The sequence below is a fragment of the Tympanuchus pallidicinctus genome, unplaced genomic scaffold, assembly GCF_026119805.1.
Source record: "Tympanuchus pallidicinctus isolate F22 unplaced genomic scaffold, pur_lepc_1.0 scaffold3, whole genome shotgun sequence".
Classification (NCBI taxonomy): domain Eukaryota; kingdom Metazoa; phylum Chordata; class Aves; order Galliformes; family Phasianidae; genus Tympanuchus; species Tympanuchus pallidicinctus.
Window position 1 is genome coordinate 22,920,564 of NW_026294747.1, and position 14,429 is coordinate 22,934,992.

At 59.7% G+C, this 14,429-nt stretch overlaps 2 protein-coding genes across 8 annotated transcripts; one reads left to right on the forward strand and one right to left on the reverse strand.

Annotated features, from left to right (window-relative positions):
• The first annotated feature begins 608 nt into the window (after positions 1 to 608).
• CHRM4 (cholinergic receptor muscarinic 4) lies at positions 609 to 11,129 on the forward strand. Of its 4 annotated transcripts, none has more exons than XM_052694804.1 (3): positions 609 to 660; positions 8,486 to 8,527; positions 8,641 to 11,129. In XM_052694804.1, exons 1-3 carry the CDS (start codon positions 624 to 626, stop codon positions 10,116 to 10,118), a joined length of 1,557 nt encoding a protein of 518 aa, XP_052550764.1. In that variant the 5' UTR covers positions 609 to 623; the 3' UTR covers positions 10,119 to 11,129. The 4 variants fall into 4 exon arrangements, with proteins under 4 accessions (XP_052550764.1, XP_052550762.1, XP_052550763.1 ...); XM_052694802.1 differs by lacking the exon at positions 609 to 660 and adding an exon at positions 4,406 to 4,536; XM_052694803.1 differs by lacking the exons at positions 609 to 660; positions 8,486 to 8,527 and adding an exon at positions 4,406 to 4,536.
• A 431-nt stretch (positions 11,130 to 11,560) lies between these two features.
• On the reverse strand, positions 11,561 to 14,420 carry MDK (midkine). 4 transcript variants are annotated; one of them, XM_052694816.1, is made up of 5 exons: positions 14,262 to 14,420; positions 12,477 to 12,560; positions 12,240 to 12,401; positions 12,005 to 12,166; positions 11,561 to 11,900 (listed from the first exon to the last, which is right to left on the reverse strand). In XM_052694816.1, the coding sequence occupies exons 1-5, from the start codon at positions 14,386 to 14,388 to the stop codon at positions 11,875 to 11,877; spliced, it is 561 nt and encodes a 186-aa protein (XP_052550776.1). In that variant the 5' UTR covers positions 14,389 to 14,420; the 3' UTR covers positions 11,561 to 11,874. The 4 variants fall into 4 exon arrangements, with proteins under 4 accessions (XP_052550776.1, XP_052550775.1, XP_052550773.1 ...); XM_052694815.1 differs by having other exon boundaries at positions 12,240 to 12,419; XM_052694813.1 differs by lacking the exon at positions 14,262 to 14,420 and adding an exon at positions 13,437 to 13,855 and having other exon boundaries at positions 12,240 to 12,419.
• Between the last annotated feature and the right edge of the window lie 9 nt (positions 14,421 to 14,429).

The following is a 14,429-nucleotide window of genomic DNA, read 5'->3' on the forward strand; positions in this document are numbered from 1 at the left end:
CAGGGAGCCTTCCCCTCCTTTGTGGCAGTAGCTGGTGATGTCCCTTTCCCCACATGTTAAGGCATGCAGCCATTCATCATGGCTCTTCTCATCCACAGGCCTCTGGAGGCCAGCAGCAGGTGAGACTCCTTCCAAAAACAAGTGGGTTTCTGCTGCAGCCAGCCGTTCTCTGGCCTAGGCAGAAGCGCAGTTTGCTGGGCAGCAGCAGCCCTCTCTGCTCCCTCCCAGTCTGTCAGAGAAGCCATTCTCTGACAGGAAAAGGCAAATTAATGAAAGTGTTCAGCATGTGAGGCGTCTGCCTCTAATTGGGATCTTGGTATGCAGCACACAATGTGGCACTGCTGCCAGCCTTGCGCGGGGCTCGGCACACAGTGGGGAATGGCCTCCCCTTATAGCTGCTGCCTTCAGCCATCCCCAGCCCCATCATGGCACCCCTTCCTCTCAGCCCCTGGAGCAGAGGCCTCTGCCCGCTGCCACAGTGTGCCGGGCACACTCCAGAGAGCACAGGGATTTGTTTCCATGCCGCATCCTCAGCAGAAGCCTTTCATCTGCTCCTGCCTTGGACCGGGAGATGTGGGTGCTGGGGCAGCGGGAGCGCATGGTGCTGGCGCTGGGAGAGACGGATGGACTTCAGAGCTCCAGGACCTGCTGCCTTCTCAAGTGCTGAAATCAGAGAAACAGTCATTTTGAAGGTTGCAGCCATGCTCCATCATCTTGCCGAGCCCCTCGCCTTCCCTCTTCTCCCAGGTTCACAAAGCAGTGACATCCCGAGAGCTCCTGGGGCTCTGGCTGCTCCTCCAGATTGGGCGCCACCACCATGTGGTAGGGCAGCTGCAATGGGCAGTTAGTTATTTCTGAGCACTTCAGCCCCAGATGGGCTCAGCGAGGGCTCATGTGGGCTGATGGAGATGGATCAGCAGCTGGCACTGAGGCTGGCACTGAGGCAGATAAATGCAAAGGCCGTGAGGGGTTGTGCTGGTCTGTTTGCCTGCTGCCAAAGTTCCCGAGAACTAATCACCTACATCAAGCCCTATGCTAATTAAAGCAATTACTTAGGGAGGAAGTGAGGCTGGGCCTGCTGCTTTGCTGCAGGCGCCAAGTGCAGCTCCAGAGCAGCAGCATTTGGGCTGCAGGGGACTCAGGCAGTGCTGGGCTGCGAGGAACCCTGAGAGGACCCTGGCATGGATTTGCTGCAGGGGTGCTGAGGAAGGCTAAACCTGTGGCGTTCTCATGTTGGGATTTCAGCTCTGGCTGACAAAGGTGGCTGTGTCGGCATAATGTGCTTGTACTCCTGTGAGGTATTTGACATGATGCATCGTGACAGCACCATCAGAAATTAGCCCTGCGCAGTGCTTGGTGGGCTCAATGCAGCCAAGTGTGCGGCATGTGCTGGGGACATGGAATGGAGGTCATGGCCCTGAGACGGGGCCGGGGTGGTGGGCATGGCGTGGCAGGGATGAGCACTACCCACAGCTGCTCGCTGCCTCTGTAAACCCAGCATGGGGAACACCTCAGCCAGATTCTAGGGACCAAGTGAAACTGAAAGGGCCGTGGCACATTTGCTGCAAGGTGTCCGTGCCCCTGCTTCCCATGACTCCTCTCTGCCAGGGAACAACATAGTTTATAGGCTCTTACTGGGTGACTCTCTCAAGCATCTTCCTTCTGCTCTTTTTTCACTCCCTCTTTACTGTTACTTGTCTTATGCTCATCACTTGAATGGGTTTTTCTTTCTAGGAGTGCTGCCTCCCACGCAGTTGATGACACTGATGGCAGCAGGATGGGCTGGAGATGGTGCTTGCTGGGGCTTGGACCCAGCCCAGCCACTCACTGCAGCATGGGACGCTTGTGGGCTGCTCCTCCAGGTGCCACTCTCACTATTCCTTGCTTTCTTCTCTCCTAATCCTGGAGCTGGGGGTCCATAGTCTCACTGGAGGGCACAACACTGTTTCCTGCTGTGGGAGAGGGTCTTGGAGTACTGCTGGCATGGGCAGAGCAAGAACTGCTGAGGGAAGGAGGAGGAGAAAGGCTGCACGTGCTTGTTTGCACACCCAAGTGTGTAAGGGAGCTGGCTGGGAGGATGGCATGCCGGGGTGGAGGGCCTCCTGCTGTTTTCTCCTCTGCTCACTCTGCTCCAAGAGCCTTACCTAAATAAATGGTGTAATTACTGGGAATTAAGGGGAGGTGAAGGATTGATGCCAAAACAGAACCTTCTAATTTCCAACTGCACTGCATCCTCTGGCTTTCTCTGCACATCCTCTCTCAGTGCTTCTCTTCCTCCCAGCAGTATCTTCATTCAGATGGAGTTGGAGAAGGAGATGGATGGAGACCTCCTGCTGGGAGGTTGTCTCCCCCCTCCCTCTGTGTGGAACCCCATGGGCCCTAACCCCGCCTTTTGGGCAGTGTCTCACCGACATCCCCTCGCGAGGGCTCCTGCCCTATGCCTCCCCCTCACCGGATCCTGTGCCCCAAAAGGCTGCGGGCAGCTCCTACTCGGCACCCTGCTCCCCTCCCCTTCCCCGCAGACACTGCACTGCGATTATCGTAATGATCCCCGACAAGGCACTATCAGGAATTGCAGTGATAAATCTAAACAGACAGCTTATAAAAAAAATAAAAACAAACAAGCCACAAGCCTGGGCTCATAATTTAATACAAGGTTATTAGCCTGGCCAGTGGAGCACAGAGCTCTCTCCTGCTGCAGCCTTGAGCCTCCTCCACCCCCAGCTCTGCTGTGAGCCCCAGGCAGTGCCCAAAGCCTCAGCACGGCCCTTCCCAGCCTATCCTGCCTTGGGATGATGATGGTGCTGGGCTGCCTGGGGTGCCCTGTGCCCCAGCAGCACCAGACAGTGCATTGAGCAAAGGGGGATGGCTTGTAACTGGATAAGGACCCAACAGAGCACCCAGCTCGTTAGCTTGGGAACAGCTCACACCTGCATTTCAACTTGATTCTTTTCCCTTTTTTCTTTCCTTTTTTTTTTTTTTTTTTTTTTAGTTTTTCTTTTCTTTTTCTTTTTTTTTTTTTTTAATTTTTTTTTCCCTCTGGATAATGGGTATAAAAGAAGTGATTCAAAAGCACTTTACCCCTTCCATTACCCAGAAAGCAAATAAGCATTGCAAGAATGGGGACTGCAACACAACAATTATATTGAAATATTCCAAGTCGTGCTTATATGGCAAATGTGACAAAATTGAGTGCAACCTTAAAATAGCAGCAGTGATCTCTGAAAGCACGGAAGGCAGATGCTGCTGAGCAGTGAGGTGTCAATGCCCTCCTTTGGCTCTGCCCAGATTTGGCATCCTGGCCGTACCCCCAGACGTTCTCCTCCCTTTGGGAGAGCCCCCAGGGCCTCAGGTCCCTGCTGGGGGGATCAGCACTGGCACTGCTCCCCACACAGTGCTTCAGTGCTGCTGCACAGGGCTGAGCCCCATCTCCACCTGTTTGTTCCCTCTCTCAGGTTCTGAGTTGTTTTTATTATATTTTATTATTATTATTATTATTTTTTGGCTGATAAATGGTTTAGCATTTATCAAGCTGACTACTGGTGGGTTATTAGAAATGATTTGCAATGTAAATAGTTCCATCATCAGGCACGTTTTCTTTAGACCAAGCCTGTATTTGACTGAATATTGATGAATATTAAAGCGTGTAGATGGGAGCACTGGGTTCAGTGGGGACTGCAGGGCCCAGGAGTGCTGGGGGAGCTGTGCGGGACGGGAGAGGCTTTGAATGCCTACCCGTGACAGCTGGAGCCCATCAAGCAGCCCAGTGCCAGCGCAGCCCCATCGGCTTGGGAGCACTCAGCCAAACGGGTGCACCCGGAGCGCAGCGGTTTCCCTGACGCAGATTTTCTTCGGGAGAGAAAAGGAAGAGGAAAGGGTGGGGTGTGCCCGAGGTCAAGGCTTTGGGCCGCGGCCTCGAAGGCACTTTCTCTCAGCTCCCCCGTGGCCGTAAGCCGCCCGGCGCTGCCTTCGGGCGCTACCAGCGCGCCCTCCCCACCTGCGGTGCCACGCTCGGTGCCCGCTGCCCGCCGCTGTCCACGGTGCTGCAGGGCTGCCCGCCGCGGTGAGGGGCGCAGGGGGGCTCACGGCACAACTGCCGGGGGAGGGGGGGAGAGCACATCTGGGAAAGGAGGGGGCACACGAGGGGTTTTTTTGGGGGGAGCGGAGGCGCGGGGATTGGCCGCGGCACCGTGACGTTGTGCTCCCCCCCACCCCTGTACCCAAAGCTTTCCTCCGGCGTTTGGGGGGGGGGGGGGGAGACGACAAACATCTGGGGGCGGCACATCTGGGGGCGGGAGAGGGAGGGGGCGGGGAGGAGATGTTGGGAGGGGGGGACCGGGCCGGGCCGGCAGAGCCGGGTCCTCCCCCTCCCCCCGCCCCTCCCCGCCCTCCGCCGCACGGCGCCGCCGGGAGCCGGGTGCCGGCCGGGGCCATGCGTGCCGGAGCCCCCGACGGCGCGGCGGAGCTCTCGGCGCTGCACCATGGCCGCTGAGAACCGCTCGGCCGCGGGCGACGGCGCGCCCTGGGGGCTGCCCGGTGAGTGCCGCGGGGCTGGGGGTACCGAGGGTCTCTCCGTTGGGATCCGGGGAGATGATGGGTCACGCGTCGGGGTGCGCGGTGCCGGGCGGGGGAGCGCTCGGGAATCGTGGGGGTCTCTCATCCAACTTTCCTGGGTGCCCCCGGAGTGGCCCTCCGCAGCGGGAACCGCCGTCGTTTCCTGGCCCGGGGGGAGCGGAGCGGTGCAGGGCTGCACCCGGCGGCGGCTCCGTCCGGGCGGCGCCGCTCCGAGGTCTGTGCCCGCCGTGCTCCGTCCCGCGGCTCCGGGAGCGTTCGCTTCCCCAGTACCTCCTCTTGGACGGAGATTTGTCTCCCAGGCAGGACGCTACGCGGGTTTCCGCCTTTGCTTCCCCCTGGTTTTGGGACGAGATGCCCTCTCTTTCTCTACTTTGTCCCTCCCTACCCGGGACGCGCAGCGCTGCGCAGAGCCCCGTGCTGCGAAGGGCAGTGCTTCCCCCGGGCCGCGCATCGCATACAGCTGCCTGCGGCCGATGGGTCGGGCAGCCGCACACACCTCGTTCCCAAAATAATGACATTGGCTTCAAACAGAGGAACGGCCCTTGGCATATTCTCAAATCAGTGCAACACCAGGTTCTGTCCTTCCTCGGTCTCAAGCCCTCTGACTTCACTGTGGCCGTGATTTCGACTTGCTACTTGCCAACACCGTGGTTGGAGCGTTGCTTCCCCAGCTGCAGAGCAGCAGCTCTGGGCTCTTACTGGGACCCTGAGCAGCGGTGGGATGCTCTGAGCATTGCTACTTCCAGCGTCTGGCGCTTGGGCACCTGCCGTTCCCCAGCCGCGTTGCTGCCACACAGCCCAGGGCTGCGGCTGTGTCACCCTCACAGGCAGCCCAAGGAACAGCCACACGGCCCCGCGTTGTGCCCTGCGTCCGCTGGGCAGGGGCACACAGGAGGGGCACCATCAGCATGGTGCGCTCAGCCACACGCCGTGCCCGCGGCGGCAGGTCAGTCTGTGTTCTTTCATAGAAGAGAAATGAACTGAAATGATTAATTAATGCCATCATCCAATTACTCTGAGTTTGCAGGAGGAGCGTGGTTTTTCTCTTTAAACTGTCCCCACGAGGATCCTATTGATATCAGTTTTTGTCGTGGTTGTGGTTTTTTTTGCTTTATTCTTTTTTGTTTGTTGTTTCTAATGAAAATGACAAACATCTCCCCAGGAAAACACAGTCAAAGTCGGGTAATAAAAATAACGAGATGGGGAGGAGCAGCAGTGCCCAGCAGTGCCCAGCAGCACCCAGCAGGCCTCAGCCCTGGAGCTGCTGTCCCTCGACATGCTGAGACACAGCCAGCAGTGCCAAGGGCAAGTGGGTACTGCAGGGCTGAGGGATGGGGGGAGAGTGGCAGCAAAGGAAATGGGAGCTGCTTGCAGCGGGTGCCGCCTTCGGCACCAACATGGCTCACCTGCCCATGTACACACAAACATGGCAGGAGGTTCAGAGCCCAGACAGCCCCGCTGCCCCTTGATGCCCCAAAATGCCCATTAAAGGGCATTATCTATCCTCTGTTAGCCGTGGGGATGTGCCCCTCTTGTTCTCCATCAACCCAAGGGAGGTTTGCTTGTGTTTCAGCATCCATCCACACTGGCTCTTGAGCTGCACAGTTAAAGGACAGCTTCGGAAGCCACAAGGTGTGCTGGGGCAGTAAGACAGAAGGATTTTGCACTGAGCCATTCCTGTTTGCATCCCCTCGCACCTCCATCCCCACTCCTCAGCCTTTGCCAGCACCAGCGCCAGCCCCAAGTGATGGGGACACTCAGCACCCGAGCTCCACTGGAGCTCCTTCACACCGGCATCTGTGAGCTCACTGAAGCGTGCCTGGAGTTGGCATTCCAAGCAGAGCTGCCTTGGCCCTGTGCTGCTGCCGTGACGCAGAGGGGCCGGGGGAATGCAGGAGCCGTGGCAGCTGTTTGCTCAGCCTCAAGAGCCCGGCAGAGGAGCTCCATCGGTCAGCCGGCAGGAGGGGCAGCAGCAGCCTGGCCTTTAAAGGCAGAGCCCTGCGCAGTGGGCAGGCTGCCCCAGTGCTGCTGAGTGCTGCAGGCAGAGTGGGCAGTGCTTGGAAGCCAAATGCTGGAGATGTAGAAAGGTGACCCTTCTACTGCCCATGATGGCCTTAATGCATTTTGCGGCTCCTCAAAGGGCACAACAGCAGCAAGCATTGGCACTGCCTGACTGCCAGCCGGGCATGGCAGTGGTGGCACCTCAGGGCACCGAGCTACATGCACCTGGAGGAGAGAGGGGTCAAAGCATGAGGGCAGGCCGAGATACACAGGACAGGAGCTGACTGTTCCTGTAGCACTAAGGGTTAACGCTGCCTTGGTCTGGGTCCAGCAGCACTGGGCTGATTGGGCTGTGGGAAACTCTGAGGTTTCGGTTGTGCAACGCCAAGGGCGGAAAACATCACTTTGTGCAAACATGATGTCCATGTCCAGGTCACAGGGCGGATCCCGAGTGGCAGCTTGGCGCCTGGACCCTGAGCTTCCCCATGCCTCCTTGGCTGGGAGCGGGGCTGCTGGGACAGGATGGGATGGGATGGAGCAGGATGGGATGAAAGGGACGGGACAAGTGCCTTGTGGAGTCTGTCCAGGCAGGGCTGAAAGCAGCAAGCAGGGCAACCGCGATCCCTGCTCCCCCACAGCCGCCTTGGTTTCAGTCCCAACCTGTTCCTGATGCTCTCTCCCCCCAGTCCCTCTCTCTCCCACAGGTGTTTGATCCCAGACTCAAGGAGGGCGCAGCTGCTGTGGGACAGACACCTGTTGCTGTGGTCCTTTCAGCCTTTCCCTCTTTCCCCTCCTGCTGCTCTCCCCTCTCCCCACCGTATCTGCGCTGGCTGCTGTCAGAGCTCCAGCCCAGAGCTATAGAAGACCGAGAGCATCCCGCTAAGGCAGGTAGCATTCAAACAGTAGGCAGCAAAAGTGTAGCTCCGTCCCAGGCTCTGCCGAAAGCCCCACGCGCCCCAAGCGCTGCAGGAAGGAGGGGTGCTGGGAGTCCCAGGGAGAGGTTGCTGCAAGAGGATGGTGAGGGCGGGCCTGGGGCTGACTGCTGCCGGCAAAGGACTGTGCAGGGCCGAGATCCGGCTGGTGTCTGGGGATGTGTGGGCATCAGCATCGGAATCGCCGTGAGATGTCCCACGGGCTCCGGCCGACGGGCCGGGCATGGCTGAAAAGAGCCAGCCGCCGCTTTCAAATCGCCCGTTACGGTAATCCATCCCGAAGATCCACTTTTTCCTTTTTCAACCCAGAAGTTTGCAGCCTGACCTCTGGGTGGCATCCACGGACGTTTGGATCGAGCTTCTCCTGTTCCCTCCTCGTGAGCTGTGCAGGGGGATGAGCTGCACTTCCATTTTACTTTGGGCAACTGAGAGTGCAAGCCTCTGCCGTGCCATTAAATGCACTTAGAGGGGGATGCTGGTCTATAAACTTAGTGGAAACAAAACAAACAAAAAACTTAACACAGCAATCTTATCTTAGTAGAAAAGAAAGACAGTTTTGTGTTGTTGTTTTTTTTTTTTAAAGCAGACTTAGGGGCTGGAGCTGTACTGGAGAGGAAGATCAGCTTCCCTGCCCTGCCCACCCAGCACTTCCATTTCTTTCCTCTTCTGGGAAATGCTCCCTCTTTGCACTGATTATTTTTAAGACCACTCTCCTCTCACTCATCACCGTGGGGTTCAGCTACAGACATCTAGGTATCCATGAATGCAGGCTGTCTGCCCATTATCTCCCACACCTGCCAGGGCTGGGCTGTGAACCCGTCTGAGGCTAATTACCCTGAAACTGAAGCCTGTCTGAGCCCTGGGCCTCAGCCCACCTGGAAGACAGGCCAGACCAGTGCCCAGTAAGATGCTGTGGGATTCACACGGACATCTTTGGGCTGAAGCTGTAACAAAATTTGCTGTTTTCCCTGTCCCAGATTTCCTCTTCCAGAAGGAGCTTTTTGCTGCCAGAGATACAGGTGAGCACGAAGAGCCATGGCACGGCCCTTTCCCAGGGCTCACAGCCACGCTGGACAGACGCACGGACCGCCACGTGTGATGTTCTTCCTTTCTGTCTCCATTCTCCTTGCAGACCCCATGCACAACCTCTCGGCACAGCCCTGGCAGGCGAAGATGGCCAACCTGACCTACGACAACGTCACCCTCAGCAACCGCTCCGAGGTGGCCATCCAGCCCCCCACCAACTACAAGACGGTGGAGCTGGTTTTCATCGCCACGGTCACCGGCTCGCTCAGCCTCGTCACCGTGGTGGGGAACATCTTGGTGATGCTGTCCATCAAGGTGAACCGCCAACTGCAGACTGTCAACAACTACTTCCTCTTCAGCCTGGCCTGCGCCGACCTCATCATCGGAGTCTTCTCCATGAACCTCTACACGGTCTACATCATCAAAGGCTACTGGCCACTGGGGGCCGTGGTTTGTGACCTGTGGCTGGCCCTGGACTACGTGGTGAGCAACGCCTCAGTCATGAACTTACTCATCATCAGCTTTGACCGGTACTTCTGTGTCACTAAGCCCCTGACGTACCCGGCCAGGAGGACCACCAAGATGGCGGGGCTCATGATCGCAGCCGCCTGGATATTGTCCTTCATTCTCTGGGCCCCTGCCATCTTGTTCTGGCAGTTCATTGTGGGCAAGAGGACAGTCCACGAGAGGGAATGCTACATCCAGTTCCTCTCCAACCCGGCGGTGACCTTCGGCACGGCCATCGCTGCTTTCTACCTGCCCGTGGTCATCATGACGGTGCTGTACATCCACATCTCGCTGGCCAGCAGGAGCAGGGTGAGGAGACACAAGCCCGAAAGCAGGAAAGAGAGGAAAGGCAAGTCCCTCAGCTTCTTCAAGGCTCCCCCAGTCAAACAGAACAACAATAACTCCCCCAAGAGGGCCGTGGAGGTGAAGGAGGAGGTGAGGAATGGGAAGGTGGATGACCAGCCCTCTGCACAGACAGAGGCCGCTGGCCAGCAGGAGGAGAAGGAGACCTCCAATGAGTCCAGCACAGTCAGCATGACCCAGACCACCAAAGACAAGCCCACAACGGAAATCTTGCCAGCAGGACAAGGACAGAGCCCCGCCCATCCTCGGGTGAACCCGACTTCCAAGTGGTCCAAGATAAAAATCGTCACCAAGCAGACTGGGACCGAATGTGTCACCGCCATCGAGATCGTCCCAGCTAAGGCAGGAGCCTCTGACCACAACTCCCTGTCCAACAGCCGCCCTGCCAATGTCGCCAGGAAGTTTGCCAGCATCGCCAGGAGCCAGGTGCGGAAGAAGCGCCAGATGGCAGCCCGGGAGAAGAAGGTCACCCGGACCATATTTGCCATCCTGCTAGCCTTCATACTCACATGGACTCCTTACAACGTGATGGTCCTCATTAACACCTTCTGCGAGACCTGCGTTCCGGAAACCGTGTGGTCCATTGGCTACTGGCTCTGCTACGTCAACAGCACCATCAACCCAGCCTGCTATGCCCTCTGTAATGCCACGTTCAAGAAAACCTTTAAGCACCTCCTCATGTGCCAGTACAGGAACATTGGCACGGCCAGGTAAGCTGGTGCTCAGGGACCACTTCAGCAACGTTACGGCAGTCCTCCCCTTCGTCTCATTCACCTGGAGAGGTCCTCTGCTCCCTCTCACAGAAGCGCAGACTGCGAAGTGCTGGCAGGTGGTGCCCTATAGTGCTGACAAAAGTCCACAGCACCTCTGAGCTGCAGCACATCCTGAGCCCAGGGACTCACTGAAGGGATGGGGAGGAAGGCGAGCTGAGGCCAGATGTGCTAACCAGAGCCCTCCCAGCTCCCTGTCCTGGATGTATTGGCTGACAGGCATCAGTACTCCTCATCAGACTGGCTGCCTCTTCTCCCTGTGGCTGACTGTCTCCCAGCTGTCCGAGCTTGTTTGCACACAAACAGCCTAACACTGGGTGTTTTCAATAGCCTTGTAGACTATTTACTACCCAAGATGAAAAGAAACAGAGGGGCTCAACTTTTGCCAGCCACTTTGGACCTGGATGGCTTAGGTGTGCGCACAGAAGGCCCTCGGACTGTCCACTCATGAGGTTGGGGCTGTGCCCAAGCAGCAGTGAGCTCCCTCCTTGTCTCAATGTCACCTCCTGGCATAGGGACCTGTGGGGACAGTGTGGGACACTGTCCCACCATGGTGGACCCAGGGAGGACACAGGAGATGACTGCTGAGCTTTGTAAATGGACGTAACCCCACAACCTCTGCTGTTGCAGAGTCCTCAGCATGTGGGGTCCCACCAGCCCCTCCTGGCCCCGTGCGTGCAGCCCAGGCCCCATCGTGCTGTTGCCTCACTTCTGCCAAGGCTGGGGCTCTGCTGAAATGTGGGGACACTGCCATGTCTGTTTGTCTGTCTCACTCCATGCCAGGGCAATGCCGTGCAACCTGGAGAAGGGCTGCCCTGCCCCCCTCACTGCCACTGCCTTTAGGATCCTGACATAGCATTACCCACATTGCCTGGCGGGTTGGTTTTGGGTTTCGGAGAAGTGTTACAGCTACAGCTGACCCCCAGCAAATAAAGACCTCGGACCAGAAACCAAAGGCCACAGGTTGAGGATTCCATGTGGTGTTGTCCTCAGCATCGCATGGGCCCTGATAGGGACAGTGAGTGCAGACGCAGACGGTTCACGGTAACATTCCTGTATGCGCCTCTGTCACCCACCGCAGGACAGGGGTGGGAGCAAGAAGAGGGCAGCAGCCTGAAGTGCTGCTGAGATGAGGTGCTGCTGTGGGGCTGATGCGGGTGGCATCCAGGCTGCTGTCCCCAGGCACACAGTAACTGCTCCGCTCCCTCTGGTCCCAGGGGATTGGCAGACACCCTGGTGGTGCTATGAACCCCACAATGGCACCGCGTCCCCACAGCATCACTCTGAGCAGAGACGGATGTGAAGGTGAAGGGCCAGATCCCCTTCCTCTCCGGGGGTCCCAGCCCTGCACCGCTGCACAGGGATGTCAGGCAGGATCTGACTCAGTTATGTTTTTTTAAAAATTTTATTGGAAAAGAAACCAAAACCCATTTCCCAAAAGAGGTGAGAGCATCCAGTCGGCACCACTCAAAGCAATGGTCAGTATGGCTGCAGCAGCCCCCAGGGCAGTGGCAGCAGCTTCCCAGGGCCAGTTGGTCTGCTCTCAACAAAACTAACGATTAAACAAGGCATCTCGGTGGCAGAGGAGGTGGGGAGAGGAGGAAGAGGAGGAGAAGGAGAGGAAGGCAGCTGGAGTGTGGCTCCTTGTGGTGGGAGAGGCACATATGTCCGGGACCGATGAGGACATCGTCCACCCCTCTCTAGTCCTTCCCCTTGCCCTTCTTAGCTGCACCCAATGACCATGGAAGATGTGTTAGCATTATTGCAACCACCAGCAGCTCCCTGCCCAGCTCTGACCCTGAGTGCTGCCTGGGGGAGCTGAGGACTCACCTTTGGCCTTGGCCTTCATCTTGGCGGCGCAGGGCTTGCTCACATAGACCACCTCCTCACACTGGGCATTGTACAGCGCTTTCTTCAGGATGCCTGAGCGTGTTTTCACACCTGTCTGTGCACTGCACCCTCCCCAGCTCTCAAACTTGTACTTGCAGTCAGCTGCAGGAAGGGAGAGGCATTAGGAACGTGTGGCCCCAATGCAGCCCCAGTCCCCCCACAGCCACCTTCGCACCTCCAAACTTCTTCTTCCAGTTGCAGGGGATCTTGCACTTGAGCTTCCTGCTCTCATCACCACAGGTGCCCTCGCGGTAGCCCAAGCCGCAGTCCTTGCTGTTGGGGACGCAGGGCCCCCAGCGCCAGTCCTGGCACTCGGAACCCTCCTTCTTTGCCTTCTCTGCAAGGGAGGCAGCGGCTGGGAGACGGGGCGGCACACCCAGACCTCCCCGTGCCCACCCGGGCGCCCGCTCACCTTTCTTGGCTTTGGCAGCCTCGGCAGTGGCCGCCAGCAGCAGCAGTGCCAGGAGGAGGAGGAGGCCCCGGGGCTGCATCCTGCCTGGAGCGAGGAAGGGAGGGATGGGCACCGCGCATCGCCCCGGGCCCCAGGAGCACAGGGGCTGCCGCGGTGCCTCGGCCCGGCCCCCGCGGAATCCGGGGGCCGAGGGGAGAAGAAAGGCATGGAAAGCGAAGCCCCTGCCGCGAGGGGCCTGGAGCGGAGCCAGCGGAATTCGCACAGACGGATACGCGCAGCGTGGGAGCTCGAGGAGCGCTTGAATGGGAGAGCGGCGCCCACTGCCGGCACCGCGGCTCCCAGCGCACCTCCGTGCGTTTGCCGGGCGGGTGAGTGCGTGTGCACGCGTAAGTGCTCATACATGTGCACGCGTGCACCCAGCTCTGAGTGCTGAGCGCTGCCCCCTTCGCTGGAAGCAGTCCCGGCGCACGGAACGCAACCTTCCACCGCCTGTACCCCTCGCCCCGGCCCGGCCCCGTCCCCATCCTTCCTCGCTGCCCCGCGCGGACTGACCCCGCATCAGAGCCGAAGGACGCGCCAGGTGATGCTTCAAAAGAGGAGCCCCGGCCCTTCCTGGGCACAGTGCCCCGCTCCCGCCCCCCGGCACCCGTCGGCCTGGCCGAGAGCGCTGGGGGCTCCGGGCCCCCTCCGTCTCCCCCAAGGCCGGGCTCTTCGGGGAGCCTTTCCGCACCCATCCCTCCGCCGCCCCTCGCCGCGAGCCCCGCACGGCGCAGCCCCCGCTCCCAGAAGCGTTCCCGCACCCCCTCCCCACCCTCAGGGTGCGCCCCGCTCCCCCGTGGAGCTGAGAGGGGGTGGCCCTCGCCCTGCCGCGCGGGAACCCCGGCGCCCCCCGAGCCCCTTCCCTCGGCGGGGCAGGGGGTGCGCCTGCGGAGCTCCGTGTGCCCCCACCCCCCCACTCACCTGCGGCGCGGAGCGGCGCCGTTGCCTTTTGTGTGGCGGCCGCGTGCGGAGCCCCGCGCAGCGCAGCACAGCGGCCCCTGACGTCGGGCCCCGCCGGCAGCCCGAGGTGGTCGGAGCCCAAACTCCCCATGCAAGCCCCTCCTCTGCCCCCCGGCAGCACGGCCAGCCACAAAGGCTGGCGGCGGGCCGAGGGGCGGCCCCGGGGGCTGGGGGAGCTGCTCAGCGGGGAGGGGCCGCGCGGTTCGGCTCGGCTGTCGGGGGCTCGAGCCCCTACGAGGCCGTCGTTGCGTCCCTCTGTACCCGTGTGCGAGCGTTGCAGAGCGGTCCGGGGCTCCGAGAGCACTTCGGCGCTGAGTCGCGGGGCTCTGCGGATCGCAGGCGGAGCCCCGTCGGTGCCTCCTTCGCCCTCTGCCCTCATGGACGGATTCACCACCATCTCTCCCCACGGGCGACCAGGGCTAACGCGAAGCTCTCCTCCCAGCCCCCGGCCACGGCGGCCGGAAGAAGGGGCTGAGGTGGGCAGCAGAGCCATTTTGTGCCCCTTCCCCAGAAGGAAGGTCGCTGGGAGTGGGCTGCGGGCCCCTGGGAGCTGCTTCGGCGCCAGGAATCACAAACGGCAGGCAGCCGGGGGATGGGGGTGAGGAGAGCCCGAGCACGGAGCCTCGGATACAACGGGGCTGTGCGGAGCGGGAAATGGTTCCTGCGGCCCCAACCGGCAGCAGGGGGCTGCGTTTGCAGGAAGGGGTCTCACACTGAAGGAAGGAGGGAAAAGAGGGAGAGCAAGTGCGACAAACACTGCAATCGCACAGCGTGTGGGTTGGTTACCTGCCCTCTGTGAAGCTGCAGGATTGGTGGTGCTGGTGCAGGTATCCCAAGAGGCAGCAGCCTTCCTCATCCTTCGCTCTTGAAAGCGGGCAGCAGCCTTCCTGCTGCAGCTGATCCCACACTGCATCCCTGCAGTGCCGGTGCCCCGCGCTGCCCCAGAGGCTGAGG

Bases quoted from the DNA above. Each gene is read 5' to 3' on its own strand.
- CHRM4 (XM_052694801.1), top strand. From the start codon at position 8,416: ATGCTGTGGGATTCACACGGACATCTTTGGGCTGAAGCTGTAACAAAA. The intron at 8,528-8,640 runs GTGAGCACGAAG...TTCTCCTTGCAG, and splicing joins TTTTGCTGCCAGAGATACAG to ACCCCATGCACAACCTCTCG.
- MDK (XM_052694813.1), bottom strand. From the start codon at position 13,854: ATGAGGGCAGAGGGCGAAGGAGGCACCGACGGGGCTCCGCCTGCGATC. The intron at 12,561-13,436 runs GTGAGTGGGGGG...TCCTCGCTCCAG, and splicing joins GGCGCCGCTCCGCGCCGCAG to GCAGGATGCAGCCCCGGGGC. The intron at 12,167-12,239 runs GTGCGAAGGTGG...CCCTTCCTGCAG, and splicing joins CTGGAAGAAGAAGTTTGGAG to CTGACTGCAAGTACAAGTTT.